At 37.4% G+C, this 27,795-nt stretch overlaps 2 protein-coding genes across 3 annotated transcripts in view; one reads left to right on the top strand and one right to left on the bottom strand.

The window, feature by feature from the left end:
• Nucleotides 1–6,013, bottom strand: part of UNC13C (unc-13 homolog C) — a 234,202-nt gene extending 228,189 nt beyond the window's left edge. Inside the window, exons 1-3 of the mRNA XM_037395055.1 lie at nucleotides 5,926–6,013; nucleotides 2,075–2,192; nucleotides 214–333 (exon numbers count right to left, since the gene is read on the bottom strand). Of these exons, the coding sequence (XP_037250952.1) occupies nucleotides 214–333; nucleotides 2,075–2,111 (157 nt within the window). The 5' untranslated portion in view covers nucleotides 2,112–2,192; nucleotides 5,926–6,013. The remainder of the gene's footprint in view (nucleotides 1–213; nucleotides 334–2,074; nucleotides 2,193–5,925) is intronic.
• A 15,266-nt stretch (nucleotides 6,014–21,279) lies between these two features.
• WDR72 (WD repeat domain 72) overlaps nucleotides 21,280–27,795 on the top strand; it is a 128,993-nt gene continuing 122,477 nt past the window's right edge. For both annotated transcript variants that reach the window (XM_037395936.1, XM_037395935.1), the window contains exon 1: nucleotides 21,280–21,468. The gene's annotated coding sequence lies outside the window, so the exon portion shown is untranslated. The remainder of the gene's footprint in view (nucleotides 21,469–27,795) is intronic.

Genomic DNA, 27,795 nt, shown 5'->3' with positions numbered 1-27,795 from the left:
ATACGGATGAACACTAACCAGCGAAACAGCTCATCCAGCTTCTCATAGGAAGTGGCTCTCAGAAATTCCATTATTTACCAGTATCCGTTATACAAATGCTCAAGTGATTAGTATGTATTTAAGATTCTATAGAAAACTTACTATTTGCCACTATTTCAGGAACTTAAAGTGAAACAGAATGGTTGGAAGGTGAGACCTCAATGCATAACTCACCAAATGGTAATGCAAAGTAGACATCCAGTAAGATCTCATGTGAAGTTGGTGTTTTTGTGCCTTGAATCTCACTCCCGTTTTTTATTACTTCAGAATGCAGTGTCCACCATGAACCTGGACCTTCCTAGGAAAAAATGTTCTGAAAGTTACCTGGGTAGAATTTATAGCATTATCCACTTTTTCCTAAATGAAGGTTTGCCCAAGTCTATAGGAGTTTCTTTACGATAGCAATAGGCTTAGGATCCATTCCAGACTCTTTCAACTTTTGTTTATGTAAATAGTAGTTAGTACTTCATCAAGTTTTCTCAAAGGCATGGAAATCAAAGTAATAAAATATTTGCTCTACAGTATAGGCAAATATACATTAAGATGGTCAGATGATTAAGATTCAAGAAATATGAATATTGAAAATTACTCTTAACTGAGATTTTCCAGTTCCCCTTTGAACTGGTGCCAAACAAGTACATTCTAGCAAGACTGAGGCAATCAATATATGCTAATAACCAAGCCAAAAAAGAGTTTCTGAAGGAACGCTCCCTTATAGGTTATTTCTGAGTCATAAAGCCCAGAGCAGAGCTGCAGGTTTATGATGAGCAGGATGAATAAATAGGAAAGTTCCACAGCGGCCTAATTATAAATGAAAGCTTAGAGGGTCTGAGGAAAGCACAAAACAATCTCTACTCTTGTATCTTTGTTTATTTAAAGTTTCAGTATTTACTGTTAAGCCACAGCCTCTGTGTCAGCAAGTTTAACTGAACAACAGCTAGGGTACCAGACCAAAACAACTTGCCTTGGGGTCTGAAATGGCGCTTGGCAGCTGTGATACAGAACATCTAATTTAGGCAGGAATTACTTTCTTCCCCTGCTTCCATTCTCCGAGTAGAATAATTGCAATGTCAGTTCAATGTATACATGAATATTTATTAGTTTCTATAAAGAAATAGCTATAGAGACTGATGGCAGATAGTGTGGGAAGAAGTTTCCTCATTCTCCCTCCCTTATCTCAACATCAATTGCCTTTTTTATTTTATAAAAAATTTAAAGAAGACAAACTTAATTTTATTTACAAATATTAAAATCATCTCCTCTAATTCAGAATCACTTTCTTAAAAATAGACTCCATGGACTGCAAGTGGGAAAGTCCATTTATGAATGAGAGGATTGTGGAGTATTAGAACAAGGTACCTCTTACTTTTCCCATTTCAGACAATTCTGCAGCACTTGCAGATTGCTGCAGTATTTCCACACTCCCAGAAACCTTTTTTCTTTATTTTCTAGCCTACTGAGAGCAAGCATGCTCGTTCTGGTGGCTAACTATGACTATGGTGGATACATGACAACTCTTGGGCTGACCCGATTTCTCCACTCATCCTTCTCTACATGCTCATTGTATTATTAATTACCTCCATAGTACTACTGGGCAAATTTCTCTTTTCCTCTTTGAGACAATGACCGATTCTCTTGAAAGACAAAACAACAGTATTTTGCCCATTTTAATAAAAGATATCCAAGGCCACACAACGAAGAGCCAGGCTAGGAACCTCAATCTGAAACTCCCTCAGTCTAATCACGTAAACCAAACTGTCCCTGCCTCCCTAATAATTCATGAGTGCAGATGAACTCTAACCCACTTAACGAATTATACCTGACTCAGTATAAGCAATTTCTCCAGGATATATGACTAACACATATCAGTTGCCATGTTGAGAGTCACACGTGCATTATACCTCAGTATTACAGACCGAAACAAATGAGATAGAAATATACATTGATCCTAAATGACATTACAGTATTTGGCTAAGAATGAGAAATTGGTTGGATGTTACTCATTGTTTTATATTTCCACAGAAAGTCAACTTACATCTGTTGCATATTTCACAGTCGCAAGGGGAATCCATAAAACTCCTAAAATGCTATCCCAGAGCAAGCCTTTCTTCCACAGCTCTATAATGAAGCCCTTTCCATCAGCACAGATTTCACTAAAGACAATGAATACACAAATCATTAAACTGACAATGCAGTCTCAACCGCTCAGTAATCTATTGTAACTTGGGTTAGTGACTTACAGCAGATACAGAGGTGTTTTGTTTTCAGTACTCTCATAAAATGCCAGATAGCAAGGCATGACACAAAGGTTAGACAGGACAAGCCGAGTCTCATTGCTCACAATTGCTTTTACAAAGTGATGAGGACAGTTCTGCTGGAAACACGGCACAGAAGTCCCAGTTGTCAATAGCTTTACTTTGCTACAAGACTTGGCCCTTCCTGGATATAACCCAGGAAGAAACCAGGACCATGAAAAGCCTTTAGTTCAGCTTTAGGTTCTTCTGAGCACCTTCCACATATGGAATTCCTTAGTTGCCTCTGCAAGACACTGGTCTCAGGACAGCCCTGAAGAACCTACATTCTCAGGTTCCACTGTAGCTAACTGGTTAGGTGCAGCAGTAGTATAATATAGCTAGACTTTTGTCAGGAGAGTTCTTTTCGGTAAAACTGGAATCCACAAAAGCGATCAGGCTTTCAAACATAAAACTCAGAGGAACATTTTCAACGAAACAGTAAGAGTCAGCAATGTCAGCTATGATGGCACACACTGTCAATCAACATGGACCATCAGGTAAGAATGATCTATAATGGTATGGGCAAAATTCCATCTTCCCTCACAAAAATCTAGAGGAAGAAAGTGTCAGACCATTTACTACAGGAAATCAAACCAGTTTCTTGTTTTCATTGTAAGGAGACCAGGTGTAAAAAAACATTTGGAGCTTGTTCCCTTCCTTAGAATCAAGAAGATGCACTACACAACAAAAATGCAGTGGGAAAACAGCTCTCAACATGAAGAGCTGCAGATCCAGGCTCTGTAAATTCTACTTATAGCATGCATGCATTTTGTTACTAGCTGGTTTTGATCAAAAAAATACCATACCACAACCTTATTTTGCAAGAATTTAGAACAAAATTTTGCCAGGCCATATAACTTACCTTTGACATTGAACTAAAATTAAGAGAGAAGTTATTTCCTCATGGAATGTCTGGCATTTTTTTATGTATTACTATAAGCAGCTACGGGTCAGTTCTGTAAATATGAACAATATAATAAACTAGGGATTGGTGTGTCTTCTGTGACTGATTGTATGTAATCTCCATTTGACCGAATCAATTTTGAAGTACTAAAACTAATCTTCAACTGATTTGTGTGGTGTACCACAGTGAATTATTGTGTACTTAAATTTACCAGGAAAAGGACAAGTGAATTCTGAGAAGGGCAATGCGTGCCACTCCCGAGACTGATACTGAACTCATCACATGGCTCTCAAAAAACATTATGTTGGCTGCCTCAATATCTATTTTTCCACTGTCCTCATGCAGTTGAATAGATACAGTGAATTTTTGTTTTCTTCAGCTTCTCCTTTTACAAATATGTTTTGGAAGGCAGATTGCAATTCCTTATCTTTTGGTACTTTTGGACCCCAACTTTAAAACTGTTGCACTAACTGAACAGTGAAACTGCATATTGAAAGCTTAAACCATGTAATTTTTAAAACGCAGGCTGGTTATATCTGTGTGTAATGGAACAGATGTTTTACAGGCATAGGTGGAGAGAGCACCTTTAAGAAAATGAATTACAGTATGACTTGTAAAAGTCTACATAAATATATTTCTAAACGCTTATTTATAATACCTTTTAAAAGTCTGCTGTGTTGTATAATTGAGTAGGCAGCAGATGGAGCTACAAGCAGTCTCACACATTTGTGTGGTTTAATATTCTTTGGTAACATTTAAATTGCAAACTAAGAAAATAATCCTAATAAACTGCTCATGGAACACTCATTTGCATACAATATGATTAAAAGCAAAGCATTTATACAGCAGCAGAGCAAAGTTATTAATACTTTAACACATTCCTCAAGAAAATTTAGAGTATAGGTTTCACACACTCACTTTAAAAGGATTTTTAAATTGCCTCCTGCACTAAAGGTAACAGGGCAAATGCTGAAATTTAATTGATCCGTTTCCTGATACACTATTACATTCTCATCCAATCCATGTCCAATGTTTCATAGAACTATTATATCTGGATCAGCAAAGTGCAAAAAAAAATAAAAATTAACACAGTATTGTCATACAGAAATGATTCCTCTACACTGAAACATGACAATCTTTTCTACAAGTCAAAGCTGCAGTATAAGAATGGTATTTAAAAGGGCTAGCTATCAATCTTGATTTTCCTTTGCATTTTCAAAGACAGATACAATCCTCCTGTTTGGATAATTTAGGCTGTGGCTCTGAACAGTCTCCTAGAGAAGCCTGATGACTGGGGAGTGGAGGAGAAATTAGCTCCAGATGAAGATTACTTTTATATGGTTAGAAATTCTGAAAACTTCTTTGATAAGTCATTACATCGAGCCATAAAATGTCATGTAAACAAGCTATATATCTGTTGGCTTAATATAACAGGCTCTTCAGTCACTCACAGTCTTCAGTTAAGCAAACCAGTAGTCTGCTACAGTTGTCTAAGAAATCAGTTGCATGACACCAAAAAAAAAAAATATCCAAATTCAATTAATAACTTTAGGAAAAAATGGTGATGAAGGTGAAACCCTTAAATAAAATTAAGAGCACTGCGAAATACAACTAATTTACATGAAAGTTCTATGTAGAAAAAAAAATGCAGGTTTTAGAAATGCTGTTTTCAATACAGAATAAAATTAAATGGGGGAGGTATTTCAATCAAAATGTCAGTTTCAGCACATGTAGATCCTGTCAAAAGATATTTATGTGTTTTGATAACCAGAAAGTATGGAAAAGTGATTCATAAGAACTAATTCTTCTGGCAAAATATTAAAATATTTGGATTAGAAAAAAAACCCAGAATTGTAAAAAGGACATTTTTCATAAAAGTAACTAAAACCAATCAAATGTTTAATTCTGTAAAAATATTTCTGCCAACTCTAGACCTTAGTAACAAAATCTATATTTCTACAAAGAGGATGTGATGGCAGAGAAAGATTTGCGCAGGGAGGAAGGAGGGACCAAAAATAGTAGAGATTAACATACTATCTCAGCATCTAATGAGTTTACATATTTGTTGGTTTTATCGGCTTTTAAATTGAGACTTGAAAGCAGGTTTCCTCTGAATGTCAGTCAGTATATAAGTATTTGGACCCTCCTGACCAGTGAGTTATATATAAGGCTCTAGAGAAAAGAGAACAAAGACGGAATAACAAGATGGAGAATTGTGGGAAGCAGACAAAGGTCTGCAGACAGAAGTGAGAAACAGTACGTGTCAATAATAACTGGCAGTTATTATTGACCTGATATTGATAGGTAGATATTATCTACCTACATAGGTAGTTAAGTAGATAAATGAATGTGTAAAATATCAGTCATACTGAAAGGAAATTGAGTAAAACAAAAAACAAGTTGCATGAGGATCAATTTGAGTTCTCCTCGTTCCTGTATTCCTAAAACATCACAGGAAATTAAAGATACTGGAGAAAAATATCATCTTCCCCTTGACTGCTAGCTTTGATCTGCACATGGCTTGCAAAATTAACTTTTGTTCTGTTCCTTAGAGCTAACCTGGCATTTTTTCTCTGAGCTGGACATTTTTTTCTCACTTTTGCAGTCTGCCCATGGTCTCAGATTTTATTAATTTCTCTAACTATCCAAATGCAGCAAAGATACAACAAAACCAACTGATAAGAATACCTTATTACTTACAACATGAAGTCCTGTTCCCAGCAAGGTTCACTTCCCCTTCTGTCTATTGTAGTGCTTTTTAAATTTTGGACTTTTAAAACAACATAGGTTTTGAATGCATCTGAAAAAGAAACAACCAGTACATTAAAACCCACTTTATTTCTTCCTAGAAGCTGGAAACATTCAGCTTCATGGTAGCAGGGGTTTAACGCGCTCCATACAAAACAGTCAGAGGTGTGGTTCAAATACATGGCTTTGAACAAGGAAATTCTTAGTCATTTTAATGGGACAGGAAAATCTCTGTCCATTGCAAGTGGGAGACAACATAATCCTAAATGTGAGCAAGTATTTTAAGGATCAGCTTCCAGACATGGTTTCTCAGATTATTTGTCAATCTCCCTGACAGATCTTGCATGAAACAAGTACACCCTCCCTTTCTGCAAATTATTATTTTGTTTGCCGTTCAGTTGGTATAATGTTGGTGACTGGCTAATAGGCTGTAATTTCCAATTAGGACAAGGCCACAGACTTGGGATTCAGTCTTGTGTTTGTATGTGAATCTAGTTTTGTCTATAAATGCAGCAGCAAAATGGGTTTCAGATGCAGTCCCAGATGAACTCAAACATTTTTGTACTCAGAGTATATTCGTAAAATTGGACCTAATCAGCAAAAAAAAATTTTCTTTTTTTTTTTTTTTTTAAATCAAAGTGCTTGAAGATATCAATGACAGGAAAAAGCAAAAGAACTAAGGGAAAGCTCTACGCTTTAGGGCCTCACACAGGAACTAAGGCACCAAACGGCATATTATATCATCTTGATAAATGTGGCTGTGCAGAAAAGCTTCTCAGCTTGCATGCATGTCATTAGCCTCCAGCATCCCACATAAGGATCAACACTGACATATGGTTTAAAAAAAAAAAAAAAAAGATACTTTTTCTTTTTTAATAGAACTACTGCCAAAATATACATATGAAATGTAGGCAAGAACAGAAGCCATTTTTGAGCTGTGTGTATTAGCCCCCCGTCAATCAACAAGCCCGAGCTGGAGGGAAGCTGTCACTGTCCACAATAGGCTTTGAATAGGTTGCATCAAATTACACTGCAGTTAAGAAAAAGTGCGAAGGAGAAGAGTTAATTCTGTACATCCTGTATGTAGATCTTATCGATTAGGGCTGAAGATAATGTTTGACAAAAGAATGTTATGTAATGGGAACTATTCTTTTCAATAAAAAAAAACACAACAGTGATCAATGTTATCTATTTTCTGTAATTCAGTGCACCAGTCTTCTCAAACATACCTCTTTGTCCTTACACTGAAAAAAATTGACAAAGTCAATACAGATTTAGAAGAATGTTGACTTACTTGTAAGAAATTGTGTCAACAATGCATGATTCACATACCATCCTATTGTTCGTTCTGTGTAACTGAGGCAAACAAATCGCAAAATTTGCAAAATGTTTTGTAGTTGCATAATTTATTTGCAGTTTGGAGGCTTGCAACTCAAGGGTTGAGAAATTTTCAGAAGAATTTCCATTAAATCACTTGGCTGAAAAATAGCAACCTCCAGCGTTTAGCTACTTTGAGCACCCAGATCTGTATTTACATTTAAATCAAAAATACAACCACCAACCTCCCCCCAAAATAAAACTTATCTTCCTTAAGTGAAGCCATAAATGACAAGATACTTCTTAAGACATATTTTTAGTGGTAATCTGTTTCATTGTTCTATTATCTTTATATTTTTCTATTATCTTTATATTTAACTCCTTAATTTCTTTCACATGTGAAAATGTCATGTTCCTATGTCTAATGCCAGGTGATCAAACCAAATCATCTATCTTTCCCCAGCTCCTTTTCTAGCACAAAAACTAAAGAAATTTCAGACTGCCTGCATTATCATTGCCTTGCCTGGAACCTTGTCATCTGCCTTTTAACTTTTTGTGAAAACAAAAATGGCAGGCTATCCTTTTACTCATATCTTCAGCTTTCCACCCAAAACAGAGCACAGCAACTTCATGGCAGCTTCCACAAAGTAGTAAATTAACCACAGGAGAATCCCAGAGTTTTAGGAAACATGCAGGAATCTCAATACTGCTCTTAGTCACCACTTAAATGATTTTCTGCCCAAGAAAACATGACCAATTATCAGAGGATACACCACTCAAACTCTATTGCCATTACTTACGGCATTAACACATCTTCAACAGCATTCAAAGAAGATTAAAAAGTCTTAACTTTCATCAAATAATTGTTTGATCATATTTTTTTGTAAATTATCACCTCTTTTGAGCACCAACAAAATATAAGATTTGCTGAGCCCTGCAGACCATTTGTCTCATTGCATAAGGATTTCAATGAAAGACGAATGTCCAGTCTATACTTCATACATATACGTCACAGCCCACGATGATGACTGCCTCACAGACAGTTAGAAGCATCATGTTCCCAGAAAGAAGCTTAACCTGTGCTATTTCAGGTTACCTTTCTTTAATCAAGATAGATATAAATGATTTGCAGAGGTTACTTAAATGTGTTAGCCAGACATCTACTGGCAAATTTTGCCACATTGGTCAGGTTGTTACCAGCTTCTCCTAAGAACTAGTAATCACAAAGATCTTGAAGGCCCCAAGTTTATAGTCCACCTATGTGTGAGAAACCTCTGGCTGAGTTTGGATTTTCTTTCCCACTCTGGCTAAATCTTGGTCCTGGGGGCAGACTTACAGTGTCCTGGGCAGCTTGGTTTTGTTCACATTTATTGCCCAGGGCCTATACCTGATCTCTATAATGGTCTATTAGTATTTCCCATCTGTATTTCCTCACTGGGAAAATTCAGAAACCATTTTCTCCCTGCCCTGCTGAAACTAACATCCTGCACTCTCTTTATATAAAAAATAATTTCTCTTGACTGCTGACCCATTTAGGTCATCAAACTGTGTAAAAACTATTTTTAGTGGAAATATCCTTTAAAAGCCACTAGTTTCAGTTATTAATTATTGTCTCTCAAAATTACACAGTCTGAGGCCACAGTCTTGTTTGTTAATTTGATCTTTAAAATCTATGTGTATTTTTAAATTCTTTCCTCATTTGTTTTGTACTGAGCTGTTGACGAAATGCATTCAAGTAGTCCCAGGCCTGAATGATTCTTTAGTGTGATACACACATGCATGCCCAAGAAATAAATACGTTCAAGCAGAAATTAAAAGGTAAATCAGACTTACCAGCTGCTTTATCCAACCTTCCTTTTTTCACTATTAAAAAAAAAAAAAACAAACATATTCAGACAATACCTTAACAATGCTTGTCATAAATTTTATGGGGAAAAAAATACCACAGAAAGGGATTTCTGTGGTATAAAAAACTTCAATCAAAAATGAAAGCAAGTACTCTTAAAGAAAATCAAGCACCATTGTGGTGAGATAGTATGATTATTCTGAATTCCTTGGGAAAGAAAACATGTGGAAAGTCTTTGCAGTTACAGAAACTTAGTAAATAGATGGATACAACACAAAGGGCATAATGGATACCAGATGACCAGGAAGGGCAGTATACTATCCATCACCTCATAGCGCTAGTTCAAAATGCTTTTCAATAACAGTCACAGAAGGCTCACAGACGGCTCACAGACTTCAAGTAACCTAAAGTAGCTTCGATCATCTTACAAAGAATCCTTTATTACATTGTATTTATTTTGACTATTAGAAAAGACATACTGCAGTAAACACCTTATCAATTAAAAAGTGAATATTTCAAATCCTAACTTTGTTCAACAGCCTGAAGTTCCATGCTATGGTATCCCTTTCATTAATGAAAAATGCCCTGAAGCTAATGGGATTGTGATTCAGATAGTCATCATAATTAAGAAAATCCAACCTGGTCACCGTTTTGTATCCAGTGTCTGACTACTAAAGTTCATTGAATTTAGACTTTTAAACAATATAATTAATTATTCTTTAAATTTTCCTACCATATCAATGCACATAAGGGTTCAATTCAATTTGAATGAAACATCACTGCAGTCCTACAAAAATCAAACCTCCTTTAAGAATATACTCATGTATATCATATATTTCATTGCTATACTTAGGAACTAGTAAGTGCCAATAAAACAAAACCTTGAGGCCACAACTTTACAGTGCAAAGGTTCCCAAAGCTTACTATTGTTTTCCAATGCCCGTCCCACTCGCCTAACTTCACCTACCTTCCTTTGCCTTATTCTTTTTTTCATCTATCCCTAGACAGCCCTAAGCATTCTATGGAATTGCATTGTATTTGCAGAATGTCTATCTGACAGTCTGAATAATTCCACCACGCCTCACACTGAGAAAGCTTTCACTTTCAGCGCAAAAGGGGAGAGCCCAAACTGTCGCTAAGCCACCAGCAGCATCCAAACACTGCAGCAGTTACACTGCACTGCAAGTGTGCAGAATTTACACACTGCACCTACCTGACTTCCCTTGAAAGAAGTAATGCAAGAAATATTCCCATCGATTAAAATGAACGATGCACATCTGCAGTCTATGAAGTTGATTTTTATAGACACCTACTAAACTTTTGTCGCATTAGTGAAGGAGCTTGTGTGATAAGAAAAACCTACCTTTTACAGAGAGAAGTTCCATTCCAGTAGAAAAATATTTTAAAGAACATAAATTTGAATTAAAGTTGTTTTACAAATGCAAAAAAATTCATTTGCCTTGAAGACTGTATTACTCTTTTCCTCCTGTTTCCTCACTGCAAGTGTGTTTCACTTTTCCTGCACGCTCCTCCCAGGTTTCACATGGAGGAAAGCCAGCCAATTGACAGAGCAGTGAAAGACCAACAATGAATTCTTTCTCCCTCATACACACTGAGATGGAAAGGAGAAATTTTACAACTGTTTCCTCACTCATTTCCTCAGCTTCTATCTGCTGCATGCAGCTGTCTCTAGTCTAAACACATTTCTGAATGTGATCTTTGCCAGCAATAACAAATTCAGTGGAACTATTTTATTAAGAACATACTTTGGGAGTTCTTAAACTTTAATATTTGCAAAGCATCTGAAATGGTATACAGAAGGGTTTTATTATTCTTTTAACAGACTCACATACTCATTTTATTGTATTATCTATAGATAACCATAAGTAAGCTTCATTTTCTAAAATAAAGTGTGACTAAATATTGCATAAAAAGAAAAGCTGAATTTTAATATACTTCGTTAATTTCTAATTCTACTGCAGCACTTCACTGGATAATAAATATTTTCATACAATGTTAAAATATTTTACAATACTCAAAATGTTGAAATAATTATAAAAACTGTGGTGTTTATGACTACTCGTTCATGTTAATACTGGGGTTTTTTTCTTTGGTTTTCAGTTGTGGTTATTATTATATATATATTTCCACAGGCATGTAATATTTTACTTTTTAAATGTTTTGTTCTCTATCATATTATAATTGTAGCCTTTGGTCTTAGGTCTTAAATTCAAGTAGGGAGTTTCCCTGGAGCAGAGGGGAATGCATATGTCTGAGTTCAGGATTGGCTGTCTGTAGTTCCGAGAAACTGGGGTCCGAATGATAGCCGTATCTCAAAAGAGAGGTGAGACCTAAAACTGTTTAGCCTGGATAAAAGAAAATTTGGGGAGGTGGGGTGGGTTTATTGGTGTTTGTAAATACCTGATGGGAGGGTGTAAACAAGACTGACTCTTCTTATTGTTGCCTAATAACAATATAGTTGTGAAGAGGCAATGGGCACAAATTGAAACTCATAGTTTCACCTGAACATAAGAAAACTCATTTTTACTGTGAGGGTAGTTTAACACTTGAACAGGTTGTTCAGAGAGGATGTGGAATCTTTGTCCTTGGAGATACTCAAAACCTGACTGAACACAGTCCTGGGCAACCTCTTCTTGCTGACCCTGTCTTTAGGCAGGGATGTTGGACTACATGATCTACAGCAGTTCCTTCCTTGTCATTCTGTGGTAGCTCGCAATGTCAAAAATCTGTTAAGTGTGACATTGAAGAAAATGCAGCGCAGGATTTCATGAAACTCTACAGCCACTCTACATATTGTGCGTAGTCTTGAATTTTTATTCCCCACGCAAAGTGTCTAGTACTTATGATGCTTTAGGAACATGGTACTATGTCATGTGAAGTTGTTAAGATACTACTTTTTGGTCTTGTGTTTTATATTAATATATTTGCATGTCTCTCTTCTGAATTCTATTTATTCTGAACAAGTCTCCCACAGCAATCTGAGTCTTGGAGCCTGGTTTTCACCTTATGCAAGCAATGGGGTTCCACTGAAGTTAACAGAGCTAGCCTGGTACACTGCCTGAGAATCTGATCCCAAGTGTGCATTTGGGTCAAATGGAAAAATATTTACTTGGAACAAAAATCTAATCACTGCTGACAATGTTCAGTAAATAGAGTCACAAGTATACTTTAGCATGAGTCAAAGTTACACAGCTGCATCTCTATCTTTCTGAAATTCTGTTAACTTGTCTCCTCTTCCTTTTCTTCACTCACCTTCTCAAATATCAGGACCCTTGATATGGAATATTGATTTTCTCCTTGAATCCTTGAAATCCAGCAGAAACAGCATTCACTGGGGTTCATCTACTTTGCTGTGATGTTATGACTGTTTCTTACATATGCAACTGGAAAAGACAGTAAAAAATATGTTGAGTATACATGAATATAGGCAGAAGGTCATGTGGACTGAGAACAGAGCATGGCCAAATGCTCTTCCACTTGGAAAGGGCATTTATTATATTTAGCAAAAGAATAATGAAAAGCACTGAGCTGGAACAAGCTGTCAAGATGGTGTTTGGCTAAAGGGTGTAAGAGTCAAAGCCGCCGTACAACATGCACGTTTCACAAACTGATAGTTTCAGTACCTCAGGCAATTACCCTATTACTTAGTCACGCCTTCCCCAATGTTTTCCCTTTTCTGTAACACCATTTCTTATTTAATGCCTGATATTACATTTCAGTCCAATAACTTGACTAAATTTAAAAGGTTCCAACATTGGAGATCTATATGCAGAATCAAGAATTTAGAAAGGCATTGAAAAAGTAACAAGATTTTTCTTACATTGCATTTTTCTCTAAACTATATGAGAACTGCAGATACTCTCGCCTATTGAAAAAAGTGGAGTCAAAGTAATGAGGTACAATTTGTTATTAAGGATGTGTCATCTGATACCTGACACTGTTGAGTACTCTGCTTCCAGAAAATACATGTAATTATTTTTCAATCTAAATGCTCAACTGATCTAAGGAGGAGATTATTCTTTTCAATTGTGAGCTTACATATTTATGTTTTAGTGAGAATCTGCTTTTTTTTAACTTCTCTTTCTTTATATGAATTTATGTAGCATACATTAGCAAATTGAAGCCTGACAGCATCTTTCAGTTAATTCATCAAAAGCAAGGAGATTTCAGTCTGATGATTTACCCCCTTGGCATTAAAACTACATATTGTTCTTCTCAGGAAGTTCCTCTTCCACAGGATACTTGTAAGGCAACAACTATGGTCACGAACTCATAGATTTTAATATAATATCTTGTGAGAGGAAAACAAGGAACAGAGCACATTTGAATACTGATTGCAAAAACATGTGGAATATAACTTCTCAACTTTCACAGGGAAATGAAAACAGAGTCCATTACTGGGTTTAGATATCTTAGTTAGAAAATATTAAAAAATAAACTGAGGGGGATTAGGCAAATTTCTATTGATATTACAAATATAGTGTAGGAGCAGTTTTCTTGCAACCCCTTACATCTCTATATGTGAACATTATGAAGCCAGCTTTTCTTGACTACTTATATGCTGACCCATGTACGTTTTGAAAGAACTTTTGGCCATGGAACACTGACATTTTAACTATCTACCTTCTGAAATTCTTCCCTTGAGAAGAAAAGGAATTTGCTCCTTTGCAAATTAATGTAGTGAGTGAAATTTTCAGCTGATCAACATTCTTAAGTATCTCCTTATACTAGCACATGAAGAAATATGCCAGTCACCTCAGTAGACTAGGAGATAAACTGGGTTTTGCCTTCCCCTTGAAGTCAATCATTGGCTTAAATTGAAAGCTAATGGGAGAAGATTTTTGTCTATTATGGGACAAAATTGCACACTCTTCAGACCAAATTCAAAGAGAAACAGGTATTCTCATTATTGTGATCATAACAACACAGGAAGCTGAAACCAACGAGAAGGAATTCAACTGGGAAAGCAAAAAAAAACCAAACCACCCCCCAAAATATCAGTTTTTCCAAGGAGTTAATTTCTACCTTTCAGAAATATAGATTCTGCATTCTCAGGTGTATACTCTAATTTTCAGTAGACTCCATAAGTGATAAAAGATAGAAATAATGACCTCTGTAACAAAATATGCTATCAAGAGATACATCATGAAAGCAACAGGATAAGCAGAAAACTAATCAGCTGTTTTTGACCCTGAGAAACTATGAGCAATATTGAAGATAGGAACTACAAATTAGATCAGTTTTGTCCTTGTCTCCAAAAGATAGGCACAACTGTGGCTAGGGATAGTAGGTGATGTGTTCTGGGCTTCACAAGAATCACCTTGATAAATGAGTTCAGTGCACTCCATTTACCCTCTTCCAACAGGAAACAAAGGAAGGGCTCTCCTTCAAAATGTTACATGTCATTAACCAAGTACATAGATAAATGTTTTATTGAAATAGCTATTTGTTAGTAATCTCCAAACCTGCAGTGAAAGGTCAAGCTTCAGCAATTAAAAAAATCCTGAAGTTTTAACACAAACAACTTGTCATAGACTCACATTCTGTCATATTTGTAATAGTGACAGAACCTGTGTGAAATTGCTTGCTGTCACACAAATATTAAATTGTGCTCATTATAATTAAGAAGGAATAAGTTTCAAAAGAAACTTAGCCATCAGAGGACAAAACATTTCTACTCAGTAACCAATCGTTAAAAGTGCAGGTTTGTTCCTTACGAAAGGAAATGTTTTCCAGCCCCTTGCACTTCTGTTCCATAAGTTCTTACGTAGCCTTAGCTGCCTTCTTGACTACTTTTATTTTACATTTAGAGACACCTAGTGGCTCGAGTCTGATTTGCTCTGGAAAACAGCAATGATTTCTCATTTCCAAATGAACTTCAGATTTTTTCGGATCTTATTTATCTCAAAACACAGCACAGTACACATTTGACTTTACCCAAAAAAGTACTAAAACACAGAACTGTACTTCATAGTACACATGAAAAGTATGAGATGACAAAAGAATTTTGTCCCTTTTTTCTTGCTTCAAATACACACATGAACAGTAAACATTATCTAGTATTTAGAAAACATACCTTGATTTTTTTTCTTCAGAACATTCAATATTATTCATCTTATGCACCAGATTTGTTACTTGGCTTCTGTATGTCTTCCTAAACATAGATCACAAGCCAATTTTCATCATGTACATTTGTACTCATCCCATCATCTCTCTGAATTTCTGATTTAGTGGAGTGCTTGGACCCAGATGGCCTTGGTGTCACTGAACTTGCTCTACATGCAAAATAAAAGTGGCAGAATAAAGCCCCTACCAAGAAACTAGTCAAGGCTCAGTAACTACTTCACCTCCACCCTTAAACAAAAGAAACACGTTTCTAAGCAAACAGACTAACAGTCTTAGTTTCACTACTCTGTGATTTAGCAGTTTTCTAACCAGTCAGCCCTGGTAATCTTATGGGTCTACAATGAGTTACATATGCTGCAAATTTAATGTGCTTTTTCTTAATCCTTTCAAAACCTCTCCATTCCCGGGACACCTAATGATTACCTTTAATCTGCACAAGCTCTGTATCCATGCTTCTAAATCTTTTCTTCAGCTCACTTAAATACTTGCATTCAAGAAAAGCCATGGAACAATAGTGGAAACTAAGAAGTATGAGATACCTTTATTTCCTGTATCTCAGTTTAATGAACATGTAGGAAGTGCTTAAATGAATGTTTCTAAAATATGTGTAATAGCTCAGCACTCTCAGCCTTTTTTTTTTAAATCACTTTATACATAAAACCACATTAAATACAGATCTACCAGAAACCCATATATTTCCTATCCTGCTTCTGTAGAAAGACAGAATAGGTAATGTCATTCTCCTGGATTTTCATGTCCCACAAAAGTAAGAAGCAAGGAACTCCTAGAAACAAGTATAACTGCTATAATTGCCTATGTTTAATGGTCTTACAGGAGGAAGAATACTGGAAAAGGTGTGGTCATGATGCTTATTATGAGGAATTGTCCTTGTTTGCACTGGAATAGAGTTAATTTTCTTCCTAGTAGCTGGTATAATGCTCTGGTTTGGATTTAGGATGAGAATAATGTTGATAACATGCTGGCATTTTAGTTGTTGCTAAGTAGTTTTTACACTAAGTCAAGGGCATTTCAGCTTCTCACACCACCTCAACACCAAATAGGTTGGGGGGGACAGGGGGACACAAGAAGCCAGGAGGAGACACAGCCCGGACAGCTGACCCAAACTGGCCGAAGGACTATTCCATACAATGTGACATCACACTCAGTATATAAACTAGGGGCAAAGCTGGCCAGGGGCTGCAGTTGAGGAACTGGGTGGGCATTGGTCAGCACGTGGTGAGCAATTGCATCGTGCATCACTTGTTTTGTATATTCCAATTCTTTTATCATTATGATTATTATTATTATTTTCCCTTCCTTTTCTGTCCAATTAAACCATCTTTGCCTCAGCCCATGAATTTTACTCTTTTCCCCCAATTCTTTCCCCCATCCTACTTGGGGGGGTCGGGGGGCAGAAAGCGGATAAGTAGCTGTGTGGTGTTTACCTGCCTGTTGGGTTAAACCATAACAGGAATTGTAAAATTGGTAAAAATTACAAAAAATTACTCTATCTTTTTCTCCTTTAAAATATAATTTACTATTTCACACTTTTCCTCAGAAAAGCATAAACAACAAAACCTAAACCCATTTTATGCAGAACTTGCAAGGCAAAAGTGTGAAGTAAGTCATTATAGCAGGGAAAAAGTCTTTAAAAATGTGAGAAGGACAAAACGAGAAGGTTACTTCTACAGGCTTAAAACGTAAACTGCAGTACAGCAATAACAAATCACATTTTCGCATTCTGAGCAAAATTAAGCAGTTAATAGGATTTAACTTTCCTCCCTGTTTTCCCTTTGCTCCCTCTAGCGTCTCACAGGGTATAATACAGACCTTTTATCATCGTAAATAAGCAAACCCGTACTTACTACTCATATTTAAAAATTAATGATATTGTGAAACTACCTTATTGCTGACCCTAAAAGCTAAAGCATTATTAATTTCTGAGAGAAAAAAGGCAATAAAGTACAGTTTACAGATCCAGTAAGAATTAGGAGATGGAATTCTGTATCAACAAACACGGCCTTGCTTTTATTCCAGGATGTAACAAGTATAGACTTATCTCGCCCTTTCAACTGATAGCAATTTGTGAAATTGCATTTGGCCTCATAGAGGAACTGTTTTAATCAACAGTATTCTTAAGTTTTCAGAAGTATATCCAATGCTGAACATACCCATAGTTTATCTTTGCAAAACAATAGCTCCATTGACATGAAATATGACATTTTTTCATCAATATTTCATCACATTATACATAAGATAATACAATAAATTCTCAGTACTTGACAACTATCCCCTAATGTAATCTAAGCTAATGCTGTTTCATATTTCAGTATGTGACATCTGTCAACAATGTTGTTAACCACTAATTGCTCTTACTCATCTCAAGAACATGCCTCGATTGCTAATTGAGGCCAGATAAATGTTTTCGTTTATTGAAGTTACTTTGCTACCCATCCAGATAAAGAGGGAAATCTTTAAAAGGAGCTGAAGAAAGTTGGAGAAATTAATTATTGGATGACCACAATCACAATAGAAATAGAAATTATTATATGGTCTGAATGGTTAATAAGTTAGCGAGCCAACACTATTTTTAGTGAGAAACTAATGTATACACGTACCTATACAACCCCAGATCATAACAAACAGACCCAGCTTTTTACATTCATAAAAGCTTTTTTTAAAGTACTTTTCATTAATAGATTTCAAGGCTTTTCATAAAGGAAGTAAATCTCCTTATTGTTAAATTACACATAAGGGTAAAAAAACCCACAGAGGGGAAATCAGCCACACAGTATCTTCAAGTAGGCCAGTACTGAAGTCTGCAATGCAACATGGCATTTCTGAATCTAGCACTAGCTCAACTAAACTAAAATAAATCCTCTTCAACAAAAGAATCTGAAAAGTACTTCACAAAACCTCATTTTACCCCTTCTGTTACGAACAACTATGTCTGGATAGAATGACATAAGTGGTCTGCATGTCAGACCAAAAATTAGGAAAACTAGAATTAGAATGCAAACCTTCCGTAAAAGCATGTGAAAGTAACACCAAATACAACTAGCAACTGATGACACTAGCTTTGATGCAGAAAGTTCGCTTTTGAAAAGACGTCTATTTCCTTCAGAACAGATTCTTCCCATGCCTACATCATTCACCATCTACACCCTTTCCCTTTGTGTACATACGCACTTGTGAACTGCCCTTGCCTCCTGTGTGGAGATCCCACAGTCCAGGACATACCTTTTTTTCCCAGCAGAATGAAGTGATCTTTCTTGAGCTCAAGCACGTGACCAGTTTTAATTACTTCTCTCTGTGCAGATTCTCCCTTTCCTTACCAGTTGTTGGTTGTGATATTTCAACTTTTCATACATTTAACCTGGACTATGATTCACTACAGATTTAAATTCAAGAATATTCTACAAACATTAGAAGTTATTAATAAAAAGTATTCTGAGCCAAGGTAATTCTTACAGTTTCTTTTCAGATGCAGACTCAGCTGATATAGCAAGTAAGTTGATAAGTCTACGTTTATTCTGTTTTTCCCATAATGCAGATCCTTGCTAAGAACCAGTGCCACAAAACAGGGAAATAGATACGCTTAACCTTTGTAATTTTATCTTCCTGTACAGGTGTTGCCTTTGCCACAACATTTTCAAATTCATGTTGAAAAACCAGTTATTTTTAAGCAAAGTTAAATCCTATTTGACGTCACCCCTATTAAACTAGTGCAGAAAAAATATAATTTGTGTTAAGCCACAGCTGTAAAAATGCTATCTTAATGATTTACCTATTTTAGCTCTATAGCAGTTCAATCCGTCTTTCCAAAATGAATTATTAAAATGAAAACTTTACACATATTGTACAAGGTACAGAAGGTTTTAGCTTTAGGTAGGACCAGTTCTTTAAAAAAACCAAAAAAGATATAATTTGGGATGCTACCACAGCCACCTGATATTAAAACTTTTATCATTTACAGCAGATGAAAAGCTATCTCTTTTGTCTTTTTAAACACAACACATTGTAGAGACAGGGAATGAACCAAAACCACTTGGTTTTGAGGGATAGCTCTTAGTATCTGGATATGTAAGTAGTATATATAATATGTATAGCTTTCATAACCAGTGTTTTTAACGTGCATCTGTAAATATATTTAAATGGTATGGTATTAATATGTGTACTACTTTTATGGAATGATTTCTTTTTACCAAGGTAACAAATACGGTTTTCAAAGACAAAATAGAAATCACATAGTTTCATGACCCTCTCTGAGCATGAGATGCAATTCAGGTCTTTGGAGTGACCTTCCCATTGCGTCAAATTGTGCTAAAACGTATGTGACAGTTTTGCTTATGGAAACCTCCATGTATCGATGATTAAGGAGAAGCTGTCAAAATCATTTATTTAGGTTCACAGGCAGAATTCACAATTCACATGAAGTGCCAAAAAGCAAGAGCAATATCTAGTTTATCTGTTAGGTTACTTGGTCTCATGCAGTTACTTCACTTTCGGGATAAGCACCTTTTGACTTACAAAAACTTTAGCCGCAGTTTCAGGTATCACTATTGATTTAAAAGGGCCAGTGTTCACCTTTTCTGAGAAAAATAATATTATGGTTCTCCAAGTAATTTGACTTGCATCATCTTATTTAGCTTTCAACGTGATTACTACCAAAACCCCAGAAGCCAGCCCATAAAAGCGGTACTGTTGTGAGCTTTCACCTAAGATACCATATTTCAGTGTTTTTCACTGGGCCTGATGTAATCTGCGCAAACGTCCCCGTTCCCGTTAAAGTTCTACTTTCAAGTTTTATAACTTGTCTGTCATAAAGTGAAACTGATTAAGTAGTCTCATCTTGAAAGGTTTTTATTTTAGTGCATTAACAAAAAAAAAAAAAGTCGTCAGAAATCTGAACTACAACTGCTATAACAAAACCAAAAATTTTGGAAAAAATTGTTTCAGAAGCTTACAAACTACACATGCTCCCCCCTCCCCCCTTCACTTACCTCTAAAATGCTAATAGAGCTTATTAGATGCAGACTATAATTACATGAATACATTTTAGAGTATTACTGATTACCTCAAAGCAGATGCCTCAGGGAAATAGTCTTAGTGGAAATGTGAACTCAATAACACTAAAATAAAACCCACATACTTTAACTACCATACTTGTTATATTAAAATAAAGGAACCACGGACACTAAAAATAAATCTCTCAACATCCTTACAACTCCCTACGCATTTCAAAAAAGCATCAGGCAAACAAATTTAGGAAGTAATGGTTTTAGAGAATGTAACTTTTTTATAATGACAGTGCTTATAATTTTGCTTGCAGCTCTAAGTATTCCAGCAGTTAAGACGGACTTACGTGTGCACTATACAACCAGCTTGGCCCAGCTCCTCACCAGAATCTTTACGGCCAACAGCTTCTCCATGGCTAACCTCGGAGCAAAGGGAAGGCAAACTATTGAACAAACAGGCATCGCGGTTATTTTTCTTTCCGTGCTCACTCACGGCAACGTATTTATTGTTTTTAGACAGAAATACTCGAAGTTACGAAACGCACCCCTCAGACCGCGCCCAGGCGCTGCTGCCCTCAGGCACCGCCTGCAGCCGCCGCTCAGGGCCGCACCGGCAGGAGGGTGGCCCCACCCCGCCACACCTGCCTGCGAGCGCCGGCCGCGCCCGGGCCCTCGTTAGGAGCAGCGGCACCGCCTGCCGCCCGCCGGTGGGAACGGTGTTTCTGCTGCGGGGAGAGCGGCGCGGCCCCCGAGGAAGCTCCCTGTACTTGAGCGGGGCGGCCCCCGGAGAAGTTCCCCTGCGCTGTGGCCTCTGGCTCCCGCTTCCCCTCACGCTTTCATCCTGGTCCCTCAGGGCGGAACGCTAGCGCGAGGCGCGGGCGGGCTGCGCGAGGCGCGAAGGCGCGGGCGGGCGGCGCGGGGGCGCGGGCGGGCTCGTACCGGCCTGCGCCGCCCTGTGCTCCGGCCGCGGCGGGAGGCTGAGGAGCGGGGAGGCTGAGAAGCGGCCGCCGTCCGGCAGCCGGGGCGGGAGCAGGGCTGGGTGTAGCCGTCTCCGAGCGGGATAAAAACTCGTCCCCGGCCGCTCCCCTCTACCACAGCGCTCTGGTTGCCGCCGGCCGGCCTTCCCCTACGCGTGGCGCCCGGGAGCCGCTGGAGGTAAGGGGCTGTGCCGCAGCGGGGCTCCAGGCGCGGCTCGCCTCAGTACCCGGTTCTTCCTCCGCGGGCTGCCAGCCCCCCTGTCCCGCCAGCAGAGCCGGGCTGAGGGCGGCCTGGCCTCAGCTCCTCGGTGGGAAGCCCGGGGCCGCACTGTGCAGCCGGTCCGCGACCTCGGCCTCCGCTTCCTCGGGCGCTCAGCGAAGCGGCTGAGGGTGGGTTTGGGCTTTGCTGTGCCTTGGAGGAGCGGTAATACAGGGCACCCCAAAGCTCTTCAGAGCCTTTTTAACCGGTGTGACGTTTGTTCTTTCTCACTTGGGCAAACTTCATCAGTTTCTGAGAGTTGGTTTTTTTTTTTGTTGTGGTTTAGTTGGTTGGGTTTTTTTTGGTCCCCTGTATGTTTATCATCTACTGTTTCAGCTTTGATACCTCTCTGATGTTAGATACCTGAAACTTGTGTTTCCAAGATAATCCAGTGAATTATATGTATATTCAACCAGTTGTGGAACTATACTCACTGGATTTCTTGGAGAAAAGCAGTAATGTGAGGACACGTCAGAGTTCAGACTATTAGAGAAAATGCTGTTGTGTTACTTTAGTGATGCCTTACTGAGTAGATGCAAAACCTTACGGTAGAAATAAATCTGGTTTACAGCAGTTTTCTCTAGAAAATAGTTCTGGTTCAAGATTTTTTGAGATTTGCTCAATTATGAAATTAATCAGGGTGGCTCACTTAGAGCCTTGTGTTTCTGTTACAATTAACTTTTCTAGTCACTGCTAGGAACAGTAATAGTGTTCCTATTAATATATTACGTAATTTTAGCATATCAGTAGTGGCACTGGTACAGAACTATGACCTTGTAGGAATAGTCATTGCAAAAATGGCTGTCACGGTGAGCTAGTTCTGATCAAAAGATTTGTGTCAGTTGGTAGGATTGATCACATGACCAGCAGGTTTTTCTCATTAAAAGCTTTTAAGTGTTAAAATTAGAAGTTTGTTGTAACGAAAAGTGCAATCCATGCATTGCAATGTATTGAATCAGATTTGGACTTCAGTTCTGGCTCATAGTGAGCAGTGTCTTCGTATTTAAGCAGATTTGATTCTCTGTGTGTATACATATACATAATAAATTTTTCAGTCATTTACAGTAAACAGCTGCATGCCCCATGGCAAAGAGCACTGCATAGAGGCCTGTTTGGTAATTAAGAGTATTCAAAGAGCAAAATGGAAAAATAAGGAGTTCTTGTTGTAGAAGTTTGGATATCCTTGGTATGATGCAATTGATTACACCACTGATTAGTGATTATTACATCACTATCCAAAAATGAAAGGCTGAAATGTTTAGTTGTTTCGTTTCCAGGATCTGATTCCAATTTTGTTTGTTATTTAAATATTCCAGAGTACAGTGTAGCTGAACCAAAAACATTACCTCTGTGATCAGCCAGGGTTTTTTTCTTAAATGAGTTCAAGGTCACTTACGGAAGACAAAATGAGTGGCTTACAGGTCTGGTGCATATTCACTGCCTCTCAGTTTGAGACTTTTGTAAGTTTTTCTTCAGGTGTCATGTGTCTTGACCTTACCAGATTTTGTCTTTTGTGTTAAAGCACTGTAAATAAGAATGAATTCTGTAGGCTTAATTATAGCTAGTTACAGAATCTGATATTTCATAAAGATGGAAGTTGATCAGAGGTTTTGTGGATTACATGTGGCTTTTGCTTGCATCTATGGGAAGTCTTGACACAGACTTAAAAGTTTATTACTCTCTACACTTTTCAAGTTATGTAGGCCATAAACTTAGAATTGACACCACCTTAACAGACCTTGTGATTCATATGGGATTATGTTGGGATCACTGACTCTTTAAAGGACGTAAATGTCTCTGCTCAAAAGACAATTTCTAATTAAGAAAACGTAAGGGTTGTCTCTTTACATAGCATAAGGAAGCAGCACTTTCTCACGTGGGAAACTGTTACCTTCAATGAAGGTCAGCATAACTTAATTTATATAAAACTAAGGTTAAAGCCTGTCTTTAAGTTGGTAGAAATCAAAGCTTACATCCTGCAGAAACTGATGGCCCCTCCTGCCATGTGTGCTTTTCTGTAAGAATTGATGGGTGACTGTCCCAAGCCTTGATTAAAGCTGTGCTTTGGCAAAGCATTTCAAGATTCGAATATGATTAACTCCACTGAAGATGACTTAAGTGATATTACTTGTATGCTTCAGGCTTTGGAAGTGGCAAATAACTCACATATATGCAGTTCTGTGTAGTGCTTAAGCACAGTTTAATTTCCTGTAGATAACTATTCTTGTAGTTGATAGGTTGTTGGGACACTATTTCAGACAGTAAAACCAAATGTGGTTATTTTTATTTTAAAGACATCTTTTATGGCTCCAAACACGCTTATATAATGTATTTCTTTTTCAAATAAACTTTGTATATATACAGGATCTTTGATACATCTCACTTAAAACCAAGCTAGCTAGCTTATATGAATTGTCTAACATGTTTAAACAGCTATTATATCATCAATTGTTATTGTTATTAAAGCCTTTAATGCTAGTGGAAGTGGGAATTTATATTTTTTGCACACATTTTTAATTTTTCTGCTTAGCAAAAGTATCGTGTTACACTTTTCTCGCAGACTTAAAATAATGTAGCAGTTTGTGGGGTAAAACAGTAACTTCAAGGAGTTGAAGATTATTTTACTGTACCTTATGACAATGTGTAAAGCATTGTGTTCTGACTTGCTGATGTTTTCACTGCCCCATTTTCCAGCTTAGGTGCAACATAAACAATTTTAATTAATGTTATGTCACCAAAAGATTTTGAGATGGCCAATTGAATTCTGCCAAGATAGAGTCTTTTGATGAAAACATATCTTTATTGATTGTAGAAGAAGAAAATCATTCTTAAAATGAAATCCAGAGAAAAATCATATCCCTCGGAGAAAATTTCTGAGTGGCAGGCTGAGATTAACATCATAAAATTGAATTTGTGCTGCAAACCTTTGATGTAATCAGCAGCTGGGAGATGGTGTTGCCCTTACTGTGCTCCTTCTGATTGTGGTGAATTATTGTGTGGAATGAAATAAGTGTTTCTTGTGTCACTCGTTCACGAAATACAAACAAGGTATTACTAGGTGGTTCTTGCTAGTTAAAATGGCTTGTATTGATTCCTGGTCCCAGTCTCTTGCTCCCTTGGACTGCAAAAGCAGTACATTCACACCCCAGGGGAGAACTGGGTGTCACTCAACGGTGACTCCTCTGGCCGATTAGGGTGTAGCCCTGACAGGTCTTGAGGGAAGTCCCATTAAATCTTAAACTGGAAGTGCAGTGGTAGGCAGGCAGGCTCTCCAGGATGGAGCTGCAAAAAGCAAAGAGGAGGAAAAGGTGTGGAATACGGAGGGCTCTGGCAGAGTGTGTTAAAACACAAGGAAGCGGGACATAGGATAGACATGTTAATAACGGGAGTATTTTAATTGTTGCCTCTATCTGATCAGCTATATTAAGACATTTGCAATATAGGAACATTTTTGCTGCTGTACCCACAGAGCACAGGCTCTGTATCTTAAAGGAGCCAGTTATTAGTTCTTTTGTATGATATGCTAATTATTATTTTTTATTATCTTTTAAAAAATCTCTTGATAAATCTTTCATTAATAGCGAAAAGTGAATTATATTTTCCTTTTTTTTTTTTTTACCTTTGTCTTGTCTTGCTGTCTTTTCTTTTTCATTTTTGGTTGTCATTCCCTTTTCAATTACCTAGCCTTTTATGTCATCTTTTTCCTTTTCCTACATTACACACCCTGCCTTCTCTCTTCTATCTTTAATATTTCCATTTCTCTGTTGAGCGTCTTTCTCACCATCATAGTTCTCTTTTCTAATTTATTCCATTGCATGCACCTATACAAATGCATGTGTACCCCGCTGCTTCACAAATTGAAAGTATTGTTGACCTGTATTTTCAGATTCAGGGATGCAATAGGCTTCTGAATAGCAACTTGCTAAATAACAAACCTGTGAACAGCATCATGAGCATCAGTGTGGTACATCTGTAGGCTTACAAAGGCAGCACTATGTTACTTCTGTATCTGTAGATACTTCTATCAAGTATTTTGTAAATGAAATGTATTTTATTATTCTTGCCTCCTAGATGGACTTTTTGTATGTTGTAGAGAGCGGGTGAATATAATTTTTCAGTTTGGGAAATGTTATATCTTTGCGGATTACCAGAGTGCCATATGTACATCATAAAGTAAACTGAGAAAGTTGTGAAAGCAAGGTAGAATGGATCAGTACACTGCACATCAAAGCTGTTTTTAAGGAGAATAATTAATTTTTTATTAGCAGTACAAAAAATATTGATGGAAGTTTTATTTTCTTATATTGACCGTAAGAGAGACTATGTCAGATAAAGCCAAAGAATAGACAGGAACTGGAGAATCGGGTAGGTTAGGAACTCACAAGCCTTAGGAATTTGTCATGAAAACCTGCTGGGCTTTGCCTAAAATTTACTTCTGAACACTTTACTACAATGATGAATCTAAAGGTGGTGTGTGTGTGTAACATTTTTCTTGATGGACAAGTAAAATAAAGTAGCCTGGGCAAACAGAATTGTGCTAGCCTGAGAAGATATATGGCTACTCCTGCCAATAATTGTTTTTAATAATTTTGGCCCATTATCTTGTTTTCTTGTTGTTTTTTTTCTAATATTTGTATTTTTAATACAATATGAACAGTTAAATGCTGTTCATCTTTTAAAGCTTTCAGGACTCTAAGGCAGTTTCTATAACTTCTTTGGGACTGCACTGATTGCCACATGTTTAACTGGACTTTGGTACAACTGATCTTGTATCGATAGGTCAGGCTGCATAGGAAACATGAAATAAGTATGAATATAAATTCAGGAAACTTTTTTTGGCAAGTTGACTGTTATCTGTTGAGTGATCTTTTGTTGTACAAAGTCTGTTCTCCTTATATAAATAAGCTATAAATTCCTGTTTGGTAGCTTTTGTTACGGGCTGTAACTATGAGGAGAGGGTTTCTGTTATAACCAGTGTTTTATTAATGTGACCTATTTGAGGGTAGGTATCTAGGGAGTTCAGTTCCTGGGTTTAAGGACCTTGATATATGTGAGAACTAGTAAGTTCTAAGTTCATTTAAAAATCAGAGTATGTATTTTCTTTATCAAGGAATGTGATTCCTTAATATCGTTCAGCATGTTTCATACAGGAAAGCTTCCTTTATGCTTTTGAGCAGACTCTGCATGTAAACACAAGGACCAACAGGGAATGTGAGCCGCAGACTTCAGTGGGGACAAAACAGAACCCAGATTTTTCACTTCAAATCACTGTGAGCACGTGTGTGTGCATGCTCCCAAGTCCTAAGCAACTCTTCCATTCTAACATATAGGTACCCAAGCCACCTATATTAGGATTATAATTTTTATCTTGAGAAAATGCAGCACAAGGATGTGTGCCTGAGGTTAAGTAGTGATTATGTGACAGTGATTGGAAGGTCCGAGATAAGCCGAATAGGGAAGCTAACAAATATTATATATTTTTTTAAGGTCAGTAGAGAAGGCAGAGTCAAGTTATGCTTACTATATTGAAATTGGGGCTCTATGGGGAAAACATACATGGAGCTGTTATGGCACTGATTCATTATGGTATAATCTGACCTTTTTCATTTCACTCAGTTCATGACCAGTCCCAGTCAAGAAAGCTGAGTGGTGAGGAAAAGCCCTTTCATTAATTTGTACTTAGAAAGGCATTCAAGGTCAGGTCTCCAGCTCTCTGGCCCTTTAAAGCTTTTCACTAGCCTTAAATACCTCACTGCTACTGTAGAGTAAAAGGTTTTGTACTCAGCTTTCGAAGTGAAACTAATACTGTACAAATGGTCCAGAGTTGCTAAAGTCCTTAAAGCTGTGCAAGTTGAGATAATTTTCCAAGTTAACAGAGGTTGGTGGCGTGGTTTCCCTGTGAAAACTGATCATAGAACTAGACAGGATGGTAGAGGTGTGATGGTAAGTTAGTGATGGGATGAACTGGTATGGTTTTAACTAAGAACAGAGAAAAATTTTTTAGTCGTGAGGGAGTTCTTTTTGGTGGTGTGATCATAAGGACAGGACAAACAAAGTTTAATAAGGTTTTAAGCAGGGAGAAATGGGGAGTTGGACTGAGGAACTTGATTTAAAGTTGAATTATGGGTTAATACTGCAAATCAGGCATGCTTGAGTGGGCAGAGCTGGAGGAATTTGACATGTGCTGATAAGCTATGTGCAGCTCAGATGTGCCTTGGGCAATAGTTGACTTTGTGGAAATAGTTT

This window comes from Falco rusticolus, chromosome 7 (assembly GCF_015220075.1).
Source record: "Falco rusticolus isolate bFalRus1 chromosome 7, bFalRus1.pri, whole genome shotgun sequence".
Classification (NCBI taxonomy): Eukaryota; Metazoa; Chordata; class Aves; order Falconiformes; family Falconidae; genus Falco; species Falco rusticolus.
The sequence above is the reverse complement of the archived record's forward strand: the minus strand, read 5'-3'. Positions and strand labels throughout refer to the sequence as shown.